This window comes from Phragmites australis, chromosome 21 (genome assembly GCF_958298935.1).
Source record: "Phragmites australis chromosome 21, lpPhrAust1.1, whole genome shotgun sequence".
NCBI lineage: Eukaryota > Viridiplantae > Streptophyta > Magnoliopsida > Poales > Poaceae > Phragmites > Phragmites australis.
This window is the reverse complement of record NC_084941.1, coordinates 24,645,309-24,673,028: the sequence shown is the minus strand read 5'-3', so window position 1 is coordinate 24,673,028 and position 27,720 is coordinate 24,645,309. Positions and strand designations below refer to the sequence as shown.

At 45.0% G+C, this 27,720-nt stretch overlaps 2 protein-coding genes across 9 annotated transcripts in view; one reads left to right on the top strand and one right to left on the bottom strand.

Annotated features, from left to right (window-relative positions):
• Positions 1 to 7,814: 7,814 nt before the first annotated feature.
• On the bottom strand, positions 7,815 to 8,249 carry LOC133903268 (3-ketoacyl-CoA synthase 1-like). Its single transcript, XM_062344574.1, has one exon. The coding sequence runs from the start codon at positions 8,247 to 8,249 to the stop codon at positions 7,815 to 7,817; it is 435 nt and encodes a 144-aa protein (XP_062200558.1).
• Positions 8,250 to 8,863: 614 nt separating this feature from the next.
• LOC133904089 (disease resistance protein RGA5-like) overlaps positions 8,864 to 27,720 on the top strand; it is a 63,302-nt gene continuing 44,445 nt past the window's right edge. For 2 of the 8 annotated variants that reach the window (XM_062345570.1, XM_062345569.1), the window contains exons 1-5: positions 8,864 to 8,988; positions 9,067 to 9,161; positions 9,255 to 10,131; positions 10,798 to 12,914; positions 13,005 to 13,055. In XM_062345570.1, the coding sequence (XP_062201554.1) occupies positions 8,939 to 8,988; positions 9,067 to 9,161; positions 9,255 to 10,131; positions 10,798 to 12,796 (3,021 nt within the window). In that variant the 5' untranslated portion in view covers positions 8,864 to 8,938 and the 3' untranslated portion in view covers positions 12,797 to 12,914; positions 13,005 to 13,055. The other 6 variants (XM_062345566.1, XM_062345567.1, XM_062345568.1 and 3 more) reach the window with 6 other exon arrangements.

The following is a 27,720-nucleotide window of genomic DNA, read 5'->3' as shown; positions in this document are numbered from 1 at the left end:
ATAGTTTAGCCCTGGAGCCAACTAGATTTTGGTTCTAAGGCTATTTTCATACTTGTTTTTCTTTTTGCACATGATGAAATTGGAGACCATACATATGAGTGCAAAGCTCGACTGAGATGGTTATTACACATGCATCTTGCACGTCTTTTCACTATCCCAGTCAAGCTTGCAATCATATATAATTATATCCATAATCTTATGCTAATGCTGTTTTCATACATGTTTAACTTTTTACAAGAAATTTGAATAGTTTTATATTATTTAATTATGTACTATGAGTGTTGAATTATTTTTGATGTACTATGAGTTGTAATTATGTAATCACAATATGTCACACCAGGTTTTAACGGCCAAAACCAGATGCGGCTTATGTGTGCCCAGGATGTTTAACACACATAAGGACGTCATAGGTGAAAAAACAAAAGCAATACTTTAACTTACAATCGTCAAACTCTTACACAAAGTCTTCACCTAAACAACTCTACTAACCAATTTATAACTATTAAACGACGGCAGCGGAACGAAAGCATCGGCGACCAAACACTCCACAGGCACTGACTGGAAGACACACTCCTAGAACACCAGGTCGTCATCTTGAAAGTCTTGAAAGTCCTCCACTGAGCAGCATATGTATTGTGGGAGATAGCAAGGGTGAGCACAGGGAGTACTCAGTAAGTGTGGGAAAATAATGATATGCAGGCTTTCAACAAGAATAGGCTAACACACGGTATTTTTTCATAAATGCAAGAAAAGAAAACATATTTGGACTCAAAAGCATTAGATAGTTATTAAGTGAATGTAACCCATACAGTTCAGCATCCAGCATACAAGGCTCCCCACCTTGCATACCATAACCGTCTAGTACTCCCTGTACTATAACCAAAATCATAACCATCTAGTACTCCCTGTACCAGAACCTTAACCAAACTCATAACCTCACCATAACCATTCCATCACCAACTAATCATGTGAGGATCCAAGTCTCTCATAACCGTGAGCACGGCTATTATAACAGTTTTACACTCTGCAGAGGTTGTACAACTTTCCCACGAGTCGTGATTTCATCACCTGCAAGCAGATGACTAAAGTCTCCATGTTGCAATGCCGGCCAAGCACTATACACATGCCAGTGGTGTTTTGCCAGGAGATCACTACGAAGCCTTTACAAAGAATTCTCCCAGTATCTGCACCAACACTCCAGGTTTCACTGCTAGGTGCTACCACCTAGAAGCCCCCTCTTGTGCCATGTAGTTTCTGAGAATTACCTTCCCTCATCCACGCCTCCCATCTGGCCCACACAACACTGGAAGAACCCTAATTAATTGGCTAAGCCTTCCCATATCAGTCTCGTGTTTGTACGGAGCTTCTCGGGTTGTCGCTCCACGAACCGGTCCTTACTTAGGTTACTTAAGCAAACACTAAACCAACATCATAACCACTTTGCTCAAGGCCTAAGGTTCCATGTTGCTAGACCATTAACAAATTAACCATCAATACTGCATATGTTCATTAGTCAAAATTATGACACTTCCCAATATCCCAAAAGCATGGCTAAGCAATTTACCCACAAAGACACCTGACCATAAACCATCTAGGTTCCAAGGGATGATAAGAGAATATCTAGGGAAAACCCTAACATGGGTGACTACCCATCATATTGACACTGCATGCAATTTTTGTAAAACAAAACATTTAAAACATAGGTTCAATATGATCAAGACACTTGCCTTCTCCTTGCTGCTGCTCAGTGTATTCTTGCTCCTGGTCTTGATATTCTTCAAACTGATCCAGGGCATTGACGACTAATCGCACAATAACCGGCAAAGCACACAAACAAAATATACTAAGAACAGAGCACAAACTAGAGAAACAACAAGACAAAACCTATCTAGAAAGATAGAGCTCGGAGAAACGAATCTATCGGTGCAAGAATCACTTAAAACGGAGCTACGATGGAAAAGATATGCTAAAAACAAGATTAGGGTTTATTTTAATTAAGAAAAGGACTTAATTGTAATTATGGAAAATTATAGGGAACCTTTTGTAAAAATAGAGGGACCTATTTGTAATTTTGGAAAAGTCTAGGGACTAAACTGTAAAAAGATAGGGCTCTTTTTGTTATTTCAGAAAAGTCCAGGGGTCTTTCTGCAAAATTACCAATTAAAGGAATTATCTGTAATTATTTTTTCTATTGGAAAACATCTTTTTATTGCGTGGCGGCTGACTGGCTCTGACTAGGCATGACACATGGGCTGAGAAGCTGATGTGTCGCACATGTGGAAGGGTGACGAGGCATGGGATGCTGACTGGTTTAAGGGTGACACGTGGTGAACCACTACTGGCCACCAAAGGGGTATAAAGGATGATCTAATCTGGGCCGTGCGTCTCGGATCTAATGGCTCGGAGAGGGAGGGGCTGCTGAGAGGATGAACACGGCTGAGCCGAGGGGATAACGGCGGCGATCTCGCTGGAGATCGGCGTAGACCTCGTCGCCGATGTCGGTCCTCGACGGCGAGCGGCAGATAAGCTTCAGGAGGGTAAGGGGATTCCGATTGAGGTATTACCTCGGGTGGCGCTGCACGGGAGAGGCCCAGCGGCAGTAAGGAAGGCGGCAGCGCACGGAAGCTCGTCGGGAAGGGGTCTCCAGCGGCCGGGAAGCGAAGAAAAAGGTACCGGCGAGTTCGGAGGTCGATGGAGGAGCTTCTAGGCGGCTAGTCGGCGGCAAAGCGCGACAAAATCAGCGAGTTGGCGAGCTCGGTCGGCTCTAATGGCGGCGGCAGCAGGCTCTCGGTGATTCAGCGAAATAGAGCACGGGAGGCAACGGCTTTTGGCGAGATGGGATGGAGGGGCATCGGGTGCTATATATAGGCGACGGGATCGTGGAGTTCGTGGCACGCATGCCAAGAAAGAGGGCGGCGACGCAACGGTCTCGTGATCGGTTCGGACTCCATCCGGAGGTAGGAGATGGTCCTGACCCGCGGGACCCACATGGCAGAGGCTCGAGCGAAGGCGGCACGGCGGAAGGCGTGTTCACGGGCGAGCGCGGGCGCGTGCTGCTGGCTGGGCCAGCTCAGGCAAGTGACGCGGCCCAGGAGGAGTGGCATGAGGCGGGGAAAGGAATGGGCCGGCATGGGAGAGTGGGCCGAAGGAGGAAGGGCGGCCCGGGAGGGAGTTTTAATCTTTTCTTTTTCATTTTTTTTCCAATTCTATTTTCTATTCTCAAGCAAACAATTCAAATAAGTCAAACAAAAACCTAAATGCCTAACTCCAGCATGAATGCATTCAAACAAATAATAATCCTAATTCAAATTTGAATTTAACATTTAGAAATTATGTTTTATCCTATGCTATTTGTTTAAACTCAAATTAAATCTAGGAAATTTTTAGAGAATTACAAAATTTGAAAATCAGGGTGTGACACAATATTGTCCTCTTTTATCTAAGGTTGCAAAGGGCTTGTATTATTTAATTATGTGTCTTTGTTCGGTTAATGATAATTTGAATAGTTTTGTATTATTCAATTATATATTACGAGTCATGTACAAACACAAATGAATTACGATAATATACTTTTTTTTTGTTAAATGTGGTCATACTGTATCTCTCTACATTCTATCTATTGACTCCCTCCTAGTTAGTTATAATATTTTGACAGCCTCTTTCCCTCCCTCGTCAACTTTCTCTCTATCTCCTTCCTTCCTCAGCTCTCTATCCGTATAATACCCAACTGCTTGTGGCTATTGTATGCACAACTTTCAGGAAGGGATGGCATCACCAACCGCTCATTGCGATTGTATAGAAAACACTCAAGAAGGTGGCTCCTTTGATTTGGCCCAGGTGCAGGAAGGAGATGTGCCGCCGTTAAACATTGAAGAAGGTAGCCCGAGTACCTACCTCAACCTGGGCCAAACAGATGCTAGTGGAGGCAATGAGGTATTTCATAAGTAGATAAATGCATTTGTTGTGTATATGATTGTATAGGTTCTCAACACATTTTTCGCTTATTTGTAGATGTCTGAGCAATCCCAGGAGCGACATTGTGACCGAGGTCCCTCGAAGATGCCTACGGGACGATTTGTGATCATGGAGGTCTCACCAGCAGGGGAGCCAACTGCACCAGAGAGAGTTCTGGGGTCATACAAGTCAATATGTGGGATTGCTGTTAAGTATCACATGCCCATCAGCTACACATTGTGGACTGGAGAACGAGGTGATCTACACGTGGTTCCTGATTTGATCAAGAACGACATCTTGTGGCCCAAGATATTAGAGAAGTTCGACTTCCCTGAAGAGACAGATATGGAAGTAGTTAAGCATAAGATGCTAATGATCATGTGAATTTCATTTAAGAATTGGAAGGGCACACTGAACAGAACATATGTGCAGAAATGTATAACGCCAGATTTCCACAAATAGCTACAACTGGAAGATCATTGGCAAGTCTTTGTGGAGTACAAGTTGTCGGAAGAAGCATAGAGGTTGAGTGAGGTGAACAAAGCAAACTCGAAGAAGAACCTCTAGCCCCCACAAAGTCGGTAGTTGTGGGTACGTGAGGAAAGAATGACAGTGGAAACAACAGCTAGATGAACTATGAGAGAGAGGTGTCACGACTGAGACAGAGGGTTGGAGCGAACGATCGATGCCTTCCTTCTTGGGAGGGGTGCTTCTTACTAGTCTGATGGAAGCTTATGCTTTGTGACCTCCAAAGACCAGGAAGTGATGCAAACTCTTGCAAAAAAAGCTTACGGAAGCCCACGAGCAATCTGCACAAGGCTCTTGCAAGCTAGACAGGGATAGGGATGAGCTCACCTTGGCACTAGGAAACAAGGAGCATGGTAGTCGCACACGAGGCATTGGGGTGATGGGTTGGAAATATGAATTCTCAAGCGACGTCGATAGTTACAAGAGTAGAAAGAGATCCCAAGCAAAGCGAGATGCAGAATGAGAGGCAAAAAAGCTAGGATGATGGAAAAGCTTGAACAAGTGCTAAAAAAGAGCGGGAATATACAGATGAAAAGATAGCACAAGCAGTACAGCAAGCCCCTCATGCGTGAATGGGGCGCCATTGTGAGCGAAAAGGAATGGCCGGCATCGTCTCCTAATGTTGCGCGCTCCAGCCCCGGTGGTCGTCGGAGTAGCTGTGTGTCCACGGGAGTTTCGGGAACTGACCCCATCACTTATCCCATGGACCTCATCACAACACGGACACCGTGTGCTACATATTAGTGCTAGGAACATTACCATCAAGGTGGCTTTCGTCATGGCTTATCCTCGTGGATCCCATGAACATTTGCACGGACGTCCAATACCGGAGGGCTACGCCATGGTCAAAGTAAATGAGGCAATTGACCAGTACCGTTATGTTGAGGTGGACTATCACGCAGAGGAGTGGGCCAACACTTTAGGACAGAACGAGCACACATTCATCGCGTGGGAGAAGGCCTACGTAGTGTTTCCACCAGGTTAAGCTCTCAAGAACCTATATCTTCACGACACCTCGGGCCGTCGTTGCCTTGTAGATCTCCCTCTCGTCAACCATCTCCTAGAAGAAGTCCACCTCCTCAGCCAACGCCTCGAAGAAGTCCACTGCTCAAGAAGCCAGAACCATCAAAAAGCTAGCCATCGCTAGGAAAACACGATCAAGTTCCATAGCATCCAAGCAGACGACATCATCTAAGAAGTCGGTGCCATCTAAGGTGGCGGAACCCAGGGATGTTTATTCACTCACTACTGAGGAAAACAAAAGGATAGTGGACAATAGTGTCACGACTCATTTCCACCCTCCACCACCTCCACCGAAGCCTATTGTACCTGAAGATACCATGAAAATTTTCATGAATATAGCCAAAGCTAAACAGACGGGGGTGGCTTCAAGTAAGCTGCCGACTGACTACGAACCTATCAGTAAGAAGTAGGCTAGGAGTAAATTAGGTCCAATCGTTTAGGATTCTCTAAGCATTGGGAACTTCCTGGCTTCTTCTAGATTAACAGCAGAAGAACTAGCACGGCTTATTGTTGGAGCAGATATATCAAAGTCAGATGTTATATGGCTATTTGAGTTGGGCAAACCTTTACTCAAACCAGATATAGAAAGAAACCTTACAACTCAAATGTGTCGATTACATCATTGGTACTTAGATTAATTCAGGCAGGGTATACAAGCGTTCCCTGTAAGGTACAGAGATAAATATTTCCTCAACGGGGATGACTACTTCTGGGTGAAGTTCAAGTGCTTGTATGAAATGTACAAGGAAGATACCCTTCTTGTGGCTATAATCAGAGTGTGGACTCTGTAGGTGACTTATGCATATAATTCACGTTATATGTTCTTATACATTGAAATTGTATGGCTAACTTCTCTCTTTCGTAGAATGGAGATTCAAGTGTGCAAACAAGAATTAGATAATAAAGTAGGATTCATTGATCCTGGGCTTATCAATTAGAGAATTGTACGGTCGAATCCAGATTTTACCTAGGACCATTTATTGAAGTGTCTGCTTCACCACCAACACAAGACTTTCGTACTCTTACCCTACAACTTTGAGTACGTGTTTGCGTGCCAGGGTGTTCTTCTTTTATTTGCAACTTGATTCTAATACTAATTTGCTATGGTGGCATATTCCTGCAGTTTTTATTACATCCTCCTTATCATCTACCCAAGTTTGAGCAAGATCATTGTCTTGGACTCACAAAAGAGAGGTAAAATGACTTATCAAGACGTCATTGACATGCTAAACAAGTAAAATCGATCATTTAATCTTCACGTCGACTGCATCTAAGTTTAATTGGTATTCATATTCACGTACAAAGCTTATACAAGATACTGCAAAAAGTGTGTTATGTACCGTCCATACAGGAAGTAGTATGATGTAAAAACTGACTTTTCGATACGTAGGGAATATTCATGACTTGCATTTTCTACTGGATAAAAAGGTTCAATTCATTCCATTGACGAATCATTTCCTCTTGAAGTGTATTAGGCAGCCACCCGACAACAATCTGTGGGTTCTATGTTCTTACTTTCATTCACAGATTCAGCCCTAACGGAGACGCTATCATGTTCAATGATCTTGAGGTATGAAATTACATATCGATGCCTTCTTTTCAATTTCTATACGTATTCAAGGACTAATTCTTCAAACGCAACGCTCCAAACAACGCATATGTGTGTTACAACCTACAGAAATACATGCCATTTAAGAATAGGTCATCGGGTTCTTCATGGAACATGTTATCCAACCAGTCGGCGAGTTTCATGAACTGATCATGCCGTCGACGCATGAGACGGAGAGCTTGAGGAGATCGAGAGAGGACAGAGAGAGGGAGCATAGGGATGGAGGAGAGGCAAAACACTACCGGCTAAAGCATTCAGTCGGCAGTGATTCCTCAATTATCACTGTCGGTTGAAGCCTTCAGTCGACAGTGATAACTCTTTCACTGCCATTCCCTCGAGCCGACAGTGATAATCCTCGACTATTATCGCCTGTTACCCACTGTCAGCTCCAATACTGATAGTGAAGGGGGTTTTAAAGCCGACAGTGATGTGTTCTTCTGTAGTAGTGACTTATTCTTGGTAGAACATCTTATAGAAGATAGAGGATGGAAATCTAAGCATACATATGCTCTTGGGGCTTATAGAATGGCTTACAAAACTACCATAGGTATGATCTATCAGGTAATAAGGGTCCGTTTGTTCTTTTATTTTGATTCTAATCATCCAGATTTTGATTCTCACACTTAAAATTTGAATCGTTAAAATCTAGATTGTACAATTTAAAATAAACAGCACCAAATTATTAGAATCTCAACCCCTCCTACTCCCCTCTCTGAGTCCAAGCCAATCTACCACAGCGGTGGCCACGGCGGACACGTCCCTTGGTCAGGTTGACGGCGATGAGCCCCGCTCTGCAGCCCATGCCGCCGAGGTTGAACGACTTGACGTTTTCCCGCATCCTGTAGCGGTGCACGGCCATGCACGCCAGCGACGACGTCAGGTTGAAGAGGCTGCAGTTGACGATGAGCACACACACGTCGCGGCGTGGGTCGATCCCCGTGGCCGCGAAGAGCGCGTCGAGGCTACCGAACATGACGGTCTCGGCCTCCGTGCGAGCCTCCGCCATAGACAGCCGTGGTGGGCGTGCCTGGATGCCCGGCGGGAGGTACATCCGGTCGCTGAGCCCTGAGCACTTGGTAATCTTGGTCTGGAAATCGAGCACCTCTGCGTTGAAGAAGCATGTGCTATCGTTCATGTCCAGGAACCAAGTGTTGGCATGATATATAAGCACATCAAAGAGAAACATTTCCATCCGGGAGATAAGGTTCTCTTGTTCAATTCAAGGGTACGGCTCTTTGGCCTTGGAAAATTGAAGAGCAAATGGGAAGGACTCTACATGGTTAAAGAGGCCAAAGAGCAGGGAGATGTGATTATTCTGGACGACAAATGAGCTAGCATCGTACACAATCAACGGACAACTCCTAAATTTTTTCCTGGAACCCGATAAACCTCAATTGGAGTATCTGGACATTCTCGAATTTTCCGAAGGGTTATAGAGGCTCCGCGGTCTAGCTAATGACCCTAAAGAAGTGCTTTGCGAGAGGCCATCCGTTTTTCCTTGTATACAAATAACCTTGTGATGTTTGCTTTGAGGTGCAATTTTTAAAAAATAATTCTTAGTTTTTTTTTCATAGGCACTGGAAATTCGGGTCGATTGGATTGAGAAACGGGATCGTGGGACGTGGATTGACATCTAATAAAAATATGATAAGAAGAGGTATACCTTTTTAGGATAACAAATTAATGATACGAAACGCGATCCCGACTCATCCAGGTCAATGACCCCGATTCTTTTTCCTCCTCTCTTTGGACGTACTCCTCCGACGAGATGGGGCTAGAATGGATTTCTTTTTCTCGGCTACACTATGACATTCTCTCACGGCAATGGGAAAAGGACTGCGGCTGCTTCGCAGTTGCTTCCCTCGCAGGGTTAGGTGGGGATTTCTTTTTCTCCTTTGCTCCTCACCCATTCTCTCATCAATCGCTGCCTAACCAAATCCTCCCTGATTCAGCTCCTCCTCCGACGAGCTCCCTCCCCGATCCATCCGCTCACCGCCGGTGGCTTGCAGCGGAAGCGCGAGACCTGGGACACCTTCGGCTAGGAGAGGTAAGCACCACCCTCAACATGATCCAAACAGTTTTTTCCTTCTGGTTCTGTGATCTTTCCTTTCTTCCATCTGTGATCTATCCTTCTATGTAGCCACCACCAGCCAGAGAATGAGCAAGGCATGCATGGAGCTCGCGATGGCGGCGCTGGGCAGACTCCTTCCCAAGCTGGGCAGCCTCCTCACCGATGAATACAAGCTGCAGAAGGGGGTCAGGGGGCAGATCAAGTTCCTGCAAGCCGAAATGGAGAGCATGCAGGCTGCCCTCAAGGAGCTGTCTCAGCTGCCGGCTCATCAGATTGGTCACCTGGATAAGCTCTGGGCGAGGGACCTGAACGAGCTTTCCTATGACATTGAAGACAGCGTTGACACTTTCATGGTGCGCATCGAAGATGCTCCTGTGGGTGCCAAGCCGCATAGCTTGATCAGAAGGCTCTTCGATAGGATCAGCGGCTCCCATAATAGGCTCATCGGCTTGTTGACAAAGGCCAAGACTCGTTATCATGTCGTCGATGACATTGAAGACATCAAGAGCCGCATCCATGACGTCGCCGCTAGGCGAAAAAGGTACAAGCTTAATGATATTGCAGTGCAGCCTGACACAACGGCCATCGATCCTCGCGTGCCAGCTCTCTTTGAAGAAGCAGCGAAGCTTGTTGGCACAGATGGCCCTGCAGAGAAGATTTCCAACTTGCTAACCCAAGGGACAGATGTGCAAAAACAGAAGCTAATGGTTGTCTCAATTGTTGGAGTTGGAGGCCTGGGTAAAACGACCGTTGCCAATTTGGTGTATGAAAGGCTTAGGGGCCAATTTGACTGTCGAGCTTTCGTCTCGGTGTCGCTGAAGCCAAACATGAAGCAGATTCTCAGCAGCATACTACGGCAAGTTAGCAAAGACACGTGCATCAATGCTGGAGAAAAGGAACTGGATGAACTTATAAGGAGCATCAGGGAAATCCTCAACGATAAGAGGTACATGCATGTCAGTATATGCCTAATATATGATTTTGTTTTTGAAGAAAGTATAACTAACTAATTAGTTAGACATTAATACTATACATACTTTTAATCAGCTTAAATGTTGGAGTAGCACCTCTTACACATAGCAGCCACATACAAGTACCGTATCTGGTGCTTGGATCCTTGATCATAATCGTGCAACAAGTTAGGCCTTATTGGCATGGAAAACAGAGTAGTCATGGGCGCATGGCCGCTTCTGTTGGAGCTTGCCAGTGGCAGCCATCTGCAAGCACTAGGATGGACTCGTGCGACCTCATGGAGAAGGTTAACAATGGTAGTGATAAGGAAGATTTGGGAGAGGTGGCGTGGTGCGAGCGTCCTGTCCGGCGCAGCGCATCCTGGGCAGCTCCTCCCGGTAGCCAGTTGAATTCATCCATTTAACTCTGTTTAAATGGGTTTCACTCCATTGAACTCCAGAACTTCACATCAATGATGTTTAAGTGCGCTAAATCTTAAATCCTAAATTTTTAATGTTATAATGTTATCATGCCAAGTAATTGTTTAACTGTTTTGTACTGTAGCTCTATTATAATTTTTTAGATGAAGAGCTCTATTATAATTATAGGATTTTTTTAAACTTTTACCAAACATGCATCTGACGCTCTTGCAAAACCATAGGTACTTCATTGTAATTGATGATGTATGGAATGATGAAACGTGGAAATTCATCAGATGTGCTCTAGTTGGCAACAATCTTGGTAGCAAAGTTATTGTGACAACCCGTAATGTTGGTGTGGCTACTTTGTGTTCTGTTGATGGCGCTAAATATGAACTAGATCCTCTCTCTGATGTGGACTCCAAGAGGCTACTTTGTAAAAGGATATTTATTGAGGTAGCGGAAATTCATTCTGAAGTGGAGGAGGTAGCAAAGAAAATTTTGAGGAAGTGTGGTGGAGTACCATTAGCTATCATTACTATAGCTAGCATGTTGGCTAGTTTACGAAACAAAACAAAGTATGAATGGTACTGCGTATACAATTCCATGGGTTCTGGACTTGAAAAAGACAAGACTCTGGAGAGCATGCGAGGGATATTATCTCTTAGTTATAATGATCTACCTTACTATCTTAAGCCCTGCTTACTGTATTTGAGCATGTTTCCCGAGGATTATGAGATCCCAAGAGATAGGTTGGTACACATGTGGGCAGCGGAAGGTTTCATTGTTGAAGAAAAGGAGACAAATTTGTATGAAATTGGAGAGAGATATTTCAGTGAGCTTGTTAATCGAAGCATGATTCAGCCGGTAGGCAAGGTTGAATATGGCAGTGCAACAGCTTGCCGTGTGCATGATATGATACTTGATCTCATCATTTCCCTTTCAGCACAAGGAAATTTTGTCATCATATCAGAAGGCCCACAGCTCATATCTCCAAAGTGCACGATTCGGCGACTATCACTGCAAGATAGCCAGGTAGATAGCAATGAAGAAGATAGCAAGGAAGAGCAAGTGACACAGCCAACAAATGTGAACATGTCCCATGTGAGGTCACTCATAGTATTTAATGGTGATGCTTTCCAACGGTGGCCACCTCTGTCAAGGTTTTCAGTTCTCCGTGTTTTGTATTTGAAATGTTCTCTCAGCTGGGATATTGATCCTAAGGATCTAGGGAGTTTGCACCACTTGAGATATCTGGGACTAGAAGGTGCGCTTGAAGCAGAGTTTCTAGAAGAAATTGGAAACCTACAACTTCTGAAGACATTGGATTTGCAGGACGCATTCGTAAGAGAACTGCCAGCAAGTATTGCTCGGCTAAGACAACTTGAGAATCTGATTCTTAATTGGCAGGGGGCGAAATTGCCAGATGGGATTGAGAATTTAATGTCCCTACAACAGTTGGGATGGCTTGATGCGCTTAAGTCACCAAACACTCTGGCTGAGCTAGGCAATCTTACACAACTGAGGGTGCTGAGAATACGGAGATTAGATAGTATTATTAAGGTGAAGACTTTTCTCCGGAGCCTATCGAATCTACACAACATGCGCACTCTAGTTCTCAAATACATTGGAGGGCGACGCTTCATAGATTTACGCTCCATAGATTTAGATTGCATGTCAGATCAATGGAGGTGCCCTGCACATCTACAAAACTTTAAAACAGAAAAATGTGTGACCTTGTCTCGGTTGCCACGGTGGTTTTCCACCCTCTCTGAACTCTCCTGCTTATCCATCAAGGTCGAGGTGCTAAGACAGGATGATCTTCAACTGCTTGGAGCTTTACCTCTGCTACGCTTTCTTAAACTAAAAGTAGCTCGGGATGGTATCACTGAAGAACGGCTGGTGATTCGTATGGATGAGCCCTTCCGCTCTCTAGCAGAGTTTAAGTTTAAGCACTTTTCACGATGTTGTTTGGTGTTTGGTCAAGGAGTGATGCCAAGGCTTCAAAGACTTCGGTTATACTTCGAGGTACGGAAGAGAGAAGGTGTTGGATTTTATATTGGCTTGGAGAACCTGACTTCCCTTAAACATGTCACTGTCAAAGTTGACTGTTTCAACTGCCGGATCAGGGAGGTGGAGGATGTAGAGACCAAGATCAGGGATTTGATTGAGATCCATCCCAACCATCCAACTCTTGAGTTGTCAAGACAGCATACCAATCGTATGAAGCAGCAAATGTAAAAATTTCGTCTTTCCATTGAATTGCCATGTATACATGTCAGATCAGTAGCGACATTGAAAGCGACTTGCCGGCTACCGACAGTGAAAGCAACTTTGGTAGTGAGGCTTCAGAGCAAAGGTAACAAATTCGTCTCCCATGAATTCCCATGTATAGTTGATTCTTTCTTTCCTTTAATTTGATGACCTATCCTTGCTTCTCCTTTTGCAGTGAAGCCTGACAAACGATAATTTTATTCAATTTCTGGCATTAAAACATCAGGTAATCATAATCTTCATTGGTGAATCAGTATAATTCTTGGGATTGTTTGTGCCGTCCTGTCCTGTTTCTACCAGAAAACTCCTTCTGTGTTATGTTTGAAAAATGATTCAGTCCATTGCTATCCTTAAAAAAAAACTCTGATTTTCCCTCGTAAAAAAAAAATCCCTTTGTTATGCTTGAAAAATAAATCCCTCCTTTGTTGTCCTTTAAAAAGAAAAAAAATCTGGCCCTTTAATTGTTATGGTTCTCTGACATCTGTCTCTCTCTCCCAAACCTATGCCCATGTTCAGTTGATTCCTCGGTCCAACATCGCCTGCACAATTGTTCAGTAAGTATTTTTTTTTTTGCATTTTTGTTTGTATAGTTTACTTTGTTTGTCCATTTGAAGAGACTCCTGTGCTTTAGAATACATTAGGCATGTAGCCATGTTTTTACCCACGTATCTATATGACTTATGCAGATGCATTACTTTGCTAGTATATGTTTGATTATTTATATGTATTGCATAGAATATGTAAAACTGAAAGCCACACTTGTATACATTAGGAACTTGTACGGACAACCTTAGTCAGACTCTGTTATTTGAATTTGGTGGTTTAGTTTTCACAATTTATGGTAGTATATGACTAAGGATACATTTTTTCTTTGACTAACTAAGGATATATTTGAATACGGCGAAATGGAGTAACAGTGATCATACTTATTGAAGGCGAAATAGAATGTCACGCTTGATGGTTGGATTGATGCCAGGGGCATATATGTAGTACATGACACGATTACATGCCAAACGGGCCAGCTAAACAGGCTCTAGCAAATCTCCCCCACCCACAGTTAGAACGGGAGCGGGGCGGATGTTCAAACTGGAACAAAACTCCTTGAATATGGCCGTCGGAAGACCCTTGGTGAAGATGTCGGCGTACTGAGAACTTGTGGACACATGAAGAACACGAACTTCCTTGAGTGCGACACGTTCCCGAACAAAGTGGAGGTCGATCTCGACATGTTTCATCAACTGGTGTTGGACAGGGTTAGTCGAGAGGTAGATTGTACTAATGTTGTCACAGAAAACAACAATGGCATGGTGAAGAGGTCGGTGGAGCTCCGTGAGGAGCTAGCGAAGCTAGCAAGACTCAGCAACTGCGTTGGCGACGACATGGTACTCAGCCTGGACGCTAGAACGAGAGACCATCTGCTAGCTCTTGGAGGACCATGAAATGAGATTGTCACTGAGGAATACGACGTACCCCGAAGTAGACTTCCGAGTGTCGGGACAACCGGCCCAATCAGCGTCCGTGTAGGTGGTCAATGAGGTCGTTGAAGTGCGATGCAACTGTAGTCCATGGTCTATGGTGTCCTTGAGGTAGCGTAGAATACACTTCAGCAGATTGGCGTGCGGCTCACGCGGGTCGTGCATACGGAGACAGGCTTGCTGCACAACGTAGGCGATGTCCGAACGCGTGAACATCAAGTACTGAAGTGCGCCAGCAATGCTACGGTAGTCAGTCAGATTGGTCAAAGGGTCTCCGACGGAGGAGAGCTTGGCACTAGTGTCGATGGGCATATTGCACGGCTTGCAGTTCGTCATGCCAGCATGGGCGAGGATGTCCTCAGTGTACTAATGCTGGTGGAGGAAGAAGCCGGTGGTGGTGCGCGTGACGGAGATGCCAAGAAAAAAATGCAAGTCGCCGAGATCCTTGAGGGAAAACTCATCATGAAGAGAGTTGATGACACATCAGAGTATAGCTGGCGACGAGGCGATGAGGATGATGTCGTCGACGTATAGTAGTAGGTAGACGATGTTGTGGTCGTTCCTATAGATGAATAACGAGGGATCTGCCTTAGATGTTATGAATCCCAGATAGACAAGGTATGTCGCGAAGTTACTGAACCAAGCCCAGGGAGCTTGCTTGAGGCCATAAAGTGAGCGGTTGAGGCGGCAGACGTGCGTACTGCACTCGGGGTTGATGAAGCCAAAGGGTTGTTGATAGTATACTGTCTCAGCAAGCGTGCCATTGAGGAAGGCGTTATTGACATCAAGTTGATGAACCGACCACTCGTTGGCGAGCGCTATAGTGAGGACGGTGCACACAGTGGCCGGTTTGACAACGGGGCTGAATGTCTCCTCAAAGTCCACACCGGGTTGTTGAGAGAACCCATGAAGAACCCAACGTGCCTTGTATCGATCCAAGGAGCCATCAGCCTTCAACTTGTGTAAAAAAATCCATTTACCTGAAACAATACTAGCACCATGAGGATGAGGAACAAGGTCCCACGTGTTGTTAATTAGTTCGCAAAGCAGCGAACTCTTGTTCCATAGCAAGGTGCCAGTTGTCATCACTGAGAGCAGTACAATATGCGTGCGGGATCGGTGATGGAACAACGACATGCAGGTTCATCCGATCAAGAGGCTACCGGAAACCGTGCTTCCCACAAGTCGTCATTGTATGCTCATTGTGAACTGGAGGCACAAGCATGGCATGGGGCGGTAGTGGCAGTAGCGGCTGAGCGGCGTGAGGAATAGGAGCATGCAGCTGTATTTGTGGTGCGGTGTTGTTTGGTGGTAGCGCTGTAGGTTGTGACGCGAGCGGGCGCACAGATGGTGATGCAAGCGTGGGCAGCTGCGCAGGGGGCGATGCGGGCATGTGTCGCACTATTGTGCCACTTGGTGAGGGTGTGGATGTCAGCTGTGCAGCTGAGGTGGGAGTTCGACCAATAGGTGACGACAGAGGAACTGATGCATGAGTAGCCACAGAGAAAGAAAATCAAAATCGGCTAGCACAGGAGGGTTAGGCTGTTCGGAGAAACGAGCTCTCATCAAAGATGATGTGGTGACTGATGATGATGCGGTTTGTGACAAGATCCAGACTGCGGTAACCTTTGTGGTGGGTGGGATATCCAAGGAAGACACAAGACTTGGAATGAGGTGCAAGTTTGTGTTGGGTGGTGCTGGATAAATTGGGGTAACATCTACAACTGAAAACTCAAAGGTGGGAATAATCGAAAGATGAACCAAAAAGGGCCTGGTGGGGAATGCCGAAGTTCAATGATTTTGTGGGGGAGATTTAGAAGATGTGTGATGGTGTGAAGTGCCTTGACCCAATAAGGCGATGGCATGCTAGCTTGTAAAAGAAGCGAGCGGAGGATGTCATTGGTTGTTCGAATAATATGTTCGGCCTTGCTGTTTTGTTGGGAGGTGTGTGGACATGACATGCGGACTACAATGCCATGGGAGAGAAGATGGAGACACATGACATGGTTGTCGAACTCATCGCCATTGTCACACTGAATCCCGTGAATGGTAGATGAAAACTGAGTGGCGACAAAAGCAAAGAAATTGTGAAGAATGTCAAAAACATTAGATTTCAGTCTAAGCAGGAACATCCACAAGTAGTGAGTAAAATTTTCAAGGACAACGAGATAATATTTGTAAATGAAAATACTGGGGACTGGTGAGGTCCAAAGATCACAATGTATTTACTCAAAAGCTCTAATAGTGTGAGTAATGGGGGGATACAAGGGTAGACGAATGTGTTTGCCCAACTGGCAGGCATGACACAAGGGGTCTACACCTATTTTATTGCATCAAATATGCGAAGCACTAGCAAGATGGGATAAAGCTTGGTTGCCGAGGTGTCCAAGACGATGATGCCACAATGTAGACGACGAAGTGGTGGTGGAAAGTGCATGGGGAGCTGGTGGCGGCCAGTGAAGAGGGTAGAGATGTTCGTGGCTATTGAACCTGATGATCACATTCTTGGTGTGAAGATCCTTCATAGAAATACCAAAAGGGTCAAACTCAACAGAACAATGATTATCTATAGTGAAACGACGAGCAGAAATTAGGTTTTTGATGAGAGAGGGGGTAACGATGAAATTATTAAGGTGGAAGGAATGGCGAGGGAAATTAATGGAGGCTGCACCAGTGTGTGTGATCGGAATATGAGAACTGTTACCAACAACAGCAAAGGGAGGGGCACCTGAAGAAATTGGAGAGGAGGAGAGATTACCATGTTCCGAGGTCATGTGTGCGGATGCGCCAGAGTCCATGTACTAGTTGGAAGATGGTGGTATCAGAGTCATCATGTTGAGGGCTAGCATTAGCTGCTGCTGATCCCACGAAGCAGGCTGCTACGCTGGTGGCCCAGGAGTGTAGATGGGCTGGTACACATTGCCGGGCTGTGACCAGCAACCAGGGGGTGCCTGCTGGGGTACTGTAGCCATGAAAGCTCCAGCAGGTCATGGGCCAAGGATGCCCTGATTAGGCCTCAGTGCCTAATCGGGCCACATATGAATGGATCCGGCCCAGGGATGCTAAAAGGAGGGCCACGATGCATGATTGGTGCTGCTGGACTGTGCCTGTGTATTGCGCGCACCGCTGTTTTCGTTGGTGTGGCCACCATGGTTTCTATTTCCTCCATTGTTGCGACGATGATTGAAATTGTTGTTGGTGCTGGAGCACGAGCCGGAGTCACTGCAGTTGTTGGAGGTGTTGCCACGAGAGGAAGCCCTACTGGTGTAGGGCGTGGAGGTGACTCCAGATGCCATCTTGTAGGAGGTTCCGATCTGCGCAACAAGGGCTGAGGGTGCCAAGTCCTCAAACCCCATGGTGAGCTCTTCGAGGAGAAGTGCAGATTGCACAGTGAGAAACGTCGGCACTGGACGTTGCATGGATAGCAACGTGTGCATATGCGTGAACCGACGACTTAAGTCACGGAGAGTGTTGAGGACGAGGCTTTTGTCGATGATTGGTGTGCCCACGGCAGTGAGCTCATTGGCGAGGGTTTTCTGCTTGCGGCAATATTCCGCCATGGACAGAGAGCCCTGCATGAGGCCGTAGAATTCTTGGTCGAGGTAGATGGCATGAGTGACAGTGTTGTCACAGTACAGGCCTTCAATGCGCGGCCAGATGTCGTGCGCAGTCGCTGTGGAGTCCATGACCATGGAAAGAAGATTGACAGCGATGACTACGTACAACCAGGAGTGGACGAGGGCATCAAGACGATGCCACTGCACATCGGGGGAAGAAGGAGCAGCTGCGCGAATGTGGTCATCGAGGGCGAACTCGAAGAGTCCACACCATTGGGAGTAGTTTCCGGATTGAAGATCTAGAGTGAGGGGAACCAACAGTTTGATGCTGGAGACGCCAACTGCATGTGCCCAGAGGTTTGCCTTGGCCTCGAGCTCGGCTTTGGCCATGGTGGCTTCCTGTTCGACAGCGGTAGCCTGCTCGGCGTCAGTAAGAGTCGGCGCCATGGGAACATCGGGAAGAAGGCGGAAGGAGGTGGAGATAAGATCGATCTAAACTGATACCATGAAGGCGAAATAGAATGTTGCGCTTGACAGTTGGATTGATGCCAGGGGCATATATGTAGTACAGGATGCGATTACATGCCAAACGGGCCAGCTAAACAGGCGCTAACAAATCTCCTATACAAGGAAACTAATTTCCTGGAAGACAGAATTTCCAGCGTGAAGGGCGCGGCCTCCTGGCGTGCGCAGGTCACGGGCACATGCACGATATTGCATGCTGCTGTTCCCCTAACACTTATCTCTCTGGCATTGTCTTGATTGGGACAATATTTGAAGATCATAATTTGTGTTTATCTAGAAAATAAAAGACTTGCTCAGTCACTATATTTCACTATGTATAGTGAAGTTCGATCACATGTGATCTTTCGATGAGTATTTATCTTATAGTCATGTTGACTATATTCTTATATTCATTATGTGTTTTGCAGGAACGGAGTAATGGGTCATTTTAACGCTTATCAATGGTTTATGGGACAGAGATTTGTAGCATTTTCCAAGAGATCTATTTACTTTATTGGAAACTTTGACAATTTATTATCACTATATCTTTCCAATGTTAGCATGAACTTGTTTGTTTAACAAACATATAATTGTGGATGATGTTTTGGGTCTACTTTTCACAACTTTGAATTTATGTTTGTATGGAGAATCATTTACATATTGCAAGTATGGATTGTCCTATGTGGAAATGACACTTAGATGCACCTAGAGTTTTTTTTTTGGTGAGTTACCACCCAACTGGTGTGGGTAAGCATCTGACAATCTCCCCCTTTGATGTTGAACATTTGCTTAATTGCTTAGCATCTCACTAGATAAAATTTCGCAGTTTGCTATTCAGGGGCCACTAGAGTACACAACATGCCTCTCAAGGCGAACTCCATGGGTAGGCATCTTCAAAACCAAATGTCAATGGAGTCTTGATTATGCTTTTTTTCCCCTTCTTTCTGAAAGCATTAGATTGCTTGTATTATTGTTCTTAGTATTCTGTTTGTTTCCACTTCTAAAAGAAATATTTGATTAAGATACTCAAAGAAATTGTATTTACTAAGAAGCATGCACGCACTTGGTAGAGATTTGAGTGCACTGAATGCTTGTTTCATTCAGCAACGGCAATAGGACTCCCGAGTCGCTATTCCTGAGAGAAAAAAGAACAATTCCTCACATACCACTGTAAATTGCCCTTATCTCTAATATGTCACTGGAAACACGCATATCCCCTGAATGTCACCATTCTTAATCTTTATGCCCTTAAATGCCATTTGTCTGTGAGGTTTGACCGTCAGTCAAACTTTAAAATACCCATTCTACCCCTCATCTACTTCTTCCCTAGACAAGCATGAAATGTCGGCGAGCATTTAACTGTACAGCCTCAATGCTTCTGCGGCATCTCCTTTATGCTCATTCGTTGCAATCAAAGTACCCCAGGAGACCTTTTTCCTCTCAGGCATTGCATCAAGAACCCGTTGAGCTCTGTCGAGTTCGCCCAACTCAGCGTACACATCAAGTAATGCAGCCTATGAGACAACATCCCTCACCTCCATCTCGTGAAACACTGTGCGTGCAGTAGCTCCATCTCTCATTCGTTGCGGACAAACCCAGCAATCATCATGGTGAAGAAGGCGACCGAGCAAAGCTAGCACCCCTCATACAGCTCAACCGCGTCCCTCGTAGACCCGAGCTTAATGAGCACGTTGACCATTGTGGTGTACTGGTGTACGCTACTACACTCCTCTTGAGCAATCCGTCGAACATCCTGCAAGCGGATGGAATGTCCCCAGCCTTGATGTATTCTGACACCATGAAGTCGTACCCGAAGGAGGAGGCTGCACCGACTGCAACACAATCTCGGAAGGTCTGGCCGTGGTCCACGGTGTGGGTGAAGGCGGCATAGGCTTTGAGGACGTTTGATGCAGTGGAGTGGTCGGCGGTGAGGCCGGAGCGAAGGGCGTGTGCATGCAGAGAGAGGACGAGCAGCAAGACAGAGGAGGCCAATGAAGCAAACATGTTTCTTGAGATGGCGCTAGTTGTGCGGTAGAGGCGGAGGAGGGAGAAGCAGGTCTCGGCGTTGGCTAGGCAGAGCTGGTTTTCAAGTAGTCAAAGTGCACAAGTGGCGAACGCAGAGCTGGTGGGTAGGGGGCTCTCTTCTTCCACCTCCTCTTCTTTTTTTTCCTCCTTATTTCCCCTCCATCTCTTCTCCCCAATGGAGTTCCAACCAATAGGAGGGCTAGACCCCCCCCCCCCCCCCTAAGATCTGTCCCTGCATCTATACACCTTGAGCTTGCACGAGGTAGTCAATGGTGTCTGTGACGCATAGGATGGAGTAGAAGAGAGAGGACTTTTGCTTTTGGGACAGGACAATGTGGATATGAGTCCATCATAAAATTCACGTATGCATTATGTTGATACTGTATAGCAACCCAAATTTCGTACTATGATTTGAAAGCCTAAAAATGGATCTGGTAGCAACTACTCGTCATTCTGGAGGATCTATGAAGATATTCTCTTGTCGCTTCAATACTGACGTTGTTACTCCACAACCCATTGTTTAGCCTACCCACCCGACATCGACGCCCACTGTTGGCCTCCTCACCCCTCCTCGATGTTCATGGCTCGGTCTCCCCTGACCCCACGTCCGGCATACGTTCCGTAGTTCGGCACCAATTCCTCTAGGCCATTTTACGCAGATGCCAGTGGGTAATCATCGTGCGTCCCTCCCTCAGACATAGGTAATTCTGTTTAAAATATATTCTACAATTAGTAAAGTTCACAGTTGCATGTTGTGCTGATATGCATTGCAGGGTTTGCCAATTTTAAGATGGAAGAGGAGGCGGCGGCGTACCCCAAGCGCTACATTGAGCACTCTTCTAAGTGCAACATGGAGGCCTTCAAGCTCGGGTCCTATGGACAACGTACTTGGGTCGTCCAAGTTAGGTGGGGCACCTCCCGTACCGATGCAACAGTTGCAGGAGGAGTACGCGATGCTTGCTCCTAGCAGTCGGCCTACGGGGACGGTGACCCCGCCAGACCCTCTAACGTACACAGCGGACCACGTGAGAGCACGGGACCGCTTAGGGGATTCTTAGGGGATCATCCCAAAGTGGGGACATATTTAGAGACTAGTTTATATCATACATTATTGACATATTATTCTACTTTGTTTGTATTATATGTCTGATTCCTTTTTCTAACTTCAGTCCTCTGTCAGCATCGCAGCAGAGGACTCCAAGCAAATGTCCTATCCAAATAGTCATTTGAAATAACTATACAATAACCGAGGAGGGAGAAACAGTGGGCTCAGCCTAGAGGGAGGACAAAATGGAGCGACAAAACAGAAAAAAGAAACAACCTTGAGCCCAACGCCTTCTCAGTTTTCTTTTTATTTATGATGATCTTAAATTAATTCTAAGTCTGATTTAACTACTTCTATACAATTGCTTCATTACTATTTTTGCTAATTTATTTATTTAATATAAATTTATAAATGTGAAAATTGGGTTGTTATATCTTACCAGATTGCCATGGATTCCTAGAGAGAAAAACCCTCCTCGGAGTTCTGCACTGGCATGAGCGTCCGTTGTGCCCGTATGGTCACCGAGCCCATATGATGATGACTTTCGATGGGGAGACCTTTGGCCAAAGGGTCTTCAGGAGTCCCGGAACAAACCCTGATTTTACGGTGTGTTCCCCTTTCTCACTCTTTCGAACCTTACAAATACATATTCTGAACTACACTCCTTATACCACAATTATCAATGGTAGCCTTGTGGCTTCAAGCAATGAATCGACACGGTGAGACCGCTATACAATGTGCGATGGATCAGAGAGGCCAAAACCAAAGGAAAGTACGTCCTTAGGATGGTGAAAGCACACTAGAGGTAAGAGGCACGTCAGATGCGTCATGAGGAATGTCAATGCCGAGAATAGGAATACAAGCGGCGGACTGAGGTGCTACAAAGGCAGTTGGAGGAACGCCGCCTATGAAAGGAGGAATTAAAGAGGCAGGAGGATGAATTTCAAAGGTGTGAGAAACTACTTCAGAGGAGTCAGGCTCTTCTTCATCGCCAGGAAGAGGAGGAGTGTGAAGCGGTTCTTGCGAGAAGTGGGGAATATCCCCGGTCCATGCAGTAGAATCCATGTTCTATCCCTAGCATTCTACTATCCTAAATCATGTACCACGGTCTTTGTAATAACCCTAGATGTCTTTTATCCACATCTATTTGTCAATAAAAAATGTTGGGTTCTACTCTCCTCTTCATAGAACTTGAATTCCTCAAAATAATTTGATTCCTCGTAAAATATAGAATCTTCTATTGGTGGGAGAGAAATATCTCTCCATTTCTCCACTTCTAGCCCACATCTGCTACCCTCCGCTGTCTACGCTGGTGTGTCACGTCAAGATATCGCCAGTTGAACGGGTTTGATTGCCCGTTCAACGACCGATAAGAGCCTTTTTTAATTTTGAAAATGGACGCTGTTGAGGATTTGTGCACGACTGCCTATTATTTTATGATAAGGGAAATAGGGATACTTGCGTGGCCGCCAGAAATATACCGAAGCAGAGACATAGAGTTTATACAGGTTCAGGTCTCGAGTTGGGTAATAGCTCAACTTCGTGTCTCACCTTGATTATTCTTGTATCACAAAGTACAATGAAAAAATATGAGGTGTCTAGTCCTAAGAACTAGGCGATTTGGCTGTGTCTAAGGCTTAAGATCTAGTCGACTAGGGGATTGCTTCTGTCGTGGATCTTCAATGGGTGGTTGTCTTCTACTTGACTAGTCTTGGAGGGTCTGGCGACTTCGGAGATCTGAAGGGGGGGGGGGGGGGGAGTTGCTTGTGCTGGTTTAAGATGAGTTGATTTGAGTCTCCTTGGACGTACCCCTCTCCTTGCCTTAAATAGTAAGGGGTACTCGGGCGTAATCTACCCGAACTCCTCCGGGCGTAACATACTTGGTTTGTTGGACTCCTGAATATCTAGGATTCCTTACCGAATAAGAGATAACTTCCTTGTTCGGTACAACTAGTTTTCTTGTATTTTATCTCCATACCTTACTCCGTGGCGGCTACGATCAATCCCGTATCGAGTAAGATATGGACGATCCTCATATAAACCTTTATGGATATACGGAATATATAGAATATATAATACTAATTATATATCCTCGTCAGACACATATTTCTACTAATTTCAAAAATATAAAATATAAAATAAATTCCAAGTTTGACTAGCTGTTGGACCTGATATCCAATATATTCTATAGAGATTGCAAGAAAGGGGCCATAGCCCATGTTGGCCCTAGATAAGCTTCCATGCGTGAGCAAGCAGCCCATCGTGGCTAGCTCCTTTTTCCATTGCTTCTTTTTTTTTTTCTATTTCTTATACAGGTCCAAACTTTGTACCTGTAATAAATATTTTTTACCTTTAGCATTTAACATGAATGCAAGAATTTCAAATATTTATGAGACCTAATGCAACAAATTACAGGGTATGGAAAATAATTTTGTGGAACCTATGCAATGATTCGAAGTGCAAATCTAAGAGCAAGAAACAAAAAGGCGCACAAGTGAAGAACCAACAGCCATGAGCTAGCACTACTACAAAAAGGTGCAGGATGGGGATGGCGTCGGAGAGGCGGACGGGGTTGGCGTAGGGGAGGAGGACGGGAACGGCGTCAGGGAGGTGGATGAACGACGCCGGGGAGCAGGACGGCGACGACGTCGGGGAGGAGGACGGGATTAGCGTCGAGGAGAAGGACAGCGATGGTGTCAGGGAGGAGGACGGGGTTGACGTCGGGGAGGAGGACAGCGATAGCATCAGGGAGGAGGATGGTAATGGCATCAGGGTGGAGGACGGCGACGATGTCGAGGAGGGCGGGGACGGTGGGCTCGAGGTTGTCGGTGCATGCTCATGGTCCTCCGGCGGCGTGGACGAGGACAAGGCGGAGGCGCCATCGCTTGAGGACGGCATGAGAGGCAATTCAGAGGAAGGGGAAACTTTTTCTTAGTCCAGAGGGTGGAGGCGGAGCTGTGTTATATAGGGGGTGCTTTACTGTCGGCTCAAAGGGTGCGCTGGCAGTGAACGGGGGGGATTCACTTCTGGCCCATAACATCAGTCGACAGTGAAAATCCCACCTTCACTGCCGACACACAAGTCGACAGTGAATGAATGATTCACTGCCAGCCCATGAATTAATTAAAAAATATAATTGGAACTTCCTATATATCTTAATTTCTTACATAAATATATTAAATCATTAAAAATTGAAAATAAATATGCTGATAACTGTACCTAATGTAAATCAATAGTAAAGACACCTTCATTAATACATAGTAATACATAGCAATTGCGCTTGTGCTATTTCAAATTCATTAAAAATCAAAAATCAATATGCTTAATAATGAAGACATCTTCCACCATAAACTACAAATTGAAGCTTCCATAACATAAGTAAGATATAATTGTATCTAAAACAAATTCATACATAAAAATTCATGTCTTTCATTAATATGCAAATAAAGCTACTTAATCTGATTTAACAATTCACCCTTGATTATGATCACGACATATATAGGGAGGTTTGTCGGTGTCTTCCATGGGACCTAGGTCGATGTCCTCTCCGAAAGGAGGTAGCACGTCGAATTGATTTTAGTCTTCCTCGTCAACGATATTCTTCACTTCGACAATCCTTCTTTTTCCTTGAAGAACCACGTGGCGTTCCTCCTTGTTAGCCGGGTCCAGGTCCTTTACATAGAAGACTTGCATAACATTATTCGCAAGTATGAATGGTTCTTCACTGTATCCAACGAGGTTTTGGTCCACTGTAGTCCTACCGTACTTGTTGATCTTCACGCCCCCTAGGAATCTGACCCATTGGCACCAGAAAAGATGAACCTTTAACACTCCATAGTCGAGCTCCTTGATCACCTCTATGAATCCGTAGTAGGTCTCCCTATTTCCATTGCAGTCGCAGGCATCTAGATAGCCATTTTGGTTGGCGCTCTTGTTATTCTGAGGTCTTGTATAAAATGTATAGCTATTTATGTCATATCCTTGGAATGTGAGGATTGTAGTTGACGGTCCGTGAGCCAACACATTCAACTGAGCATACAGTATCTGCTTATCCATCACCTATATATGTAAACAAGTGCCAAAATGATCTCAGTGCTCCTGCGCGATCCAAACATCGGACTTCCCTGGGTTTTTGGTGTGTGGCATCTTCTGGTGTTCTTTTACATACAAGTCCACTACAACTGATTTTTGCAGAACTGCGAAATGTGCTTGCGTTAATGAAACAGGGTCATTAGTGCGGAATGAGTTTGCACCAATCGTCCCTTCCCATGTAGCCTCCCCTCATGATGAGATACATGTACACCAATCGATTTGAGATTCATATAGTTGACGCAGAAATCAAGGACCTCCTCGGTTCCGCAGCCTTTGGCCATGCAGCCTTCCGACCGATTTTGATTACAAACATATTTCTTCAAAACTCTTATGAACCTCTCGAAAAGGTACATCTGATGCAGAAACATGGGGCCAAGAATCCGTATCTCTTTCACAATGTGAATGATAAGATGCACCATGATATCAAAAAATGATGGAGGGAAACATACCTCAAACTGTGATAGAGTCTCGAACACATCTTTCTACAGCTTATCTTGCTTGGTCGGATCGATGGCCTTCTGTGATATCGCGCTGAAGAATGAACATAGCTTTATGATTGGGTTTCGAACCTTCAATGGTAGAATACCTCTAATTGCAATTGGAAGCATCTGTGTCATCATCACATGACAATCATGAGACTTCATGCCAGTTAATTTCAAATCTTACATGTTTACTAGTCTCTTTATGTTGGCGGAGTAATCGGATGGAACTTTGATTCCATGAAAGCACTTGCACATTGTAATTTTCTCCGTCTTGCTCAGACTGTAGCTAACGGGACCAAGATATTTGTTGCCTTCTTCCATATCTTCAGGATGTAGATCCTATCTAAGTTTCAAACATTTCAGGTCCTTCTGTGCTTGGAGTGTATTCTTTGTTTTGCCAGGTATGTCTAGTAACATACCAATCAAGCTATCACATACATTCTTCTCAATGTGCATGCAATCGATTGCGTGTCGAATTACCAAATCTAGCCAATAAGCTAAGTCATAAAAAAACAAATTCCTTTTTGAACATAGGATCTCTAAGATTAGATTTTGGAACCAGTGTACTCCCGCGTCCCTTTCCAAGGATAACCCTAAGTCCCTTTACCATCTCATATACTTGTATCCTAGTGCGATGCTTAGGAGGTGATCGAGTCTCAACTTTCCCATCAAAAGCTCTCCTGTTACTGCAATATGAGTGATCCTTGTGAAGAAATTTACGATGACCTAGGTACACCATTTTTTACTATTCTTCAGCCACAAGCTCTCTGTTTCATCGAAGCAATGTACACATGCACAATAGCCTTTGATAGTTTGGCCCGTAGGTTGCCAAGGGCTGGCCAATCTTGGATTGTTACGAATAGCATTGCCCGTAGGGTGAAGTTCTCTCATTTGTATTCATCCCATACTTGCACACCATCGTTCCACAATATTACAAGATCTTTCATTAATGATTTCAGGTAGACATCGATATTGTTGCTAAGTTGCCTCAGCCCTAGTATTGGCACCAGCATCCTAATGTACTTTTGCTTCATACACAACCAAGGAGGAAGGTTGTAGATACATAGAGTCACAGGTCAAGTGCTATGACTACTGCTCATGTTGCCAGATGGATTCATCCCATCCGTACTCAACTTAAATCTTATATTCCTCAAATCTTCTGCAAAGGACTTCTTGTATTTCCTATCGATGTTTCTCTACTGCGTAGAATCAACAGGGTGTCTCAGCATTTCATCATCCTTGCGCTCCTCAGCGTGCCATCGCATCAGTTCAACATGCTTTTTGTTCACGAATAAACGCTCCAAACAGGGGATTATAGGAAAATACCACATCACCTTGACGGGAGGCATTTTCTTCTTTCCTTCACCATCGATATCATCACTGTCATGCTTGTATCATGCTGCACCACAAACGAGACACGCTTCCAGGTCTGCATGCTCTCCACGATACAATATGCAATCATTTGGACATGCATGTATTTTTTGTACTTCCAACCCCAATGGGCACACAATCTGCTTGGCCTGGTACATGTTTTATGGCAGCATATTTTCCTTTGAAAGCAATTTTTTTCAAGAACAGTAACAACTTTGTGAAGCTCGTATCAGATCACCCGTTGCTTGCCTTCAATTATAGCAGTGAAAGCACAGTACACAACTGTGTGTGCTCCTTCTCGCAACCCAGGAACAACGGTGTTTTAGAGTCCTCTACCAGA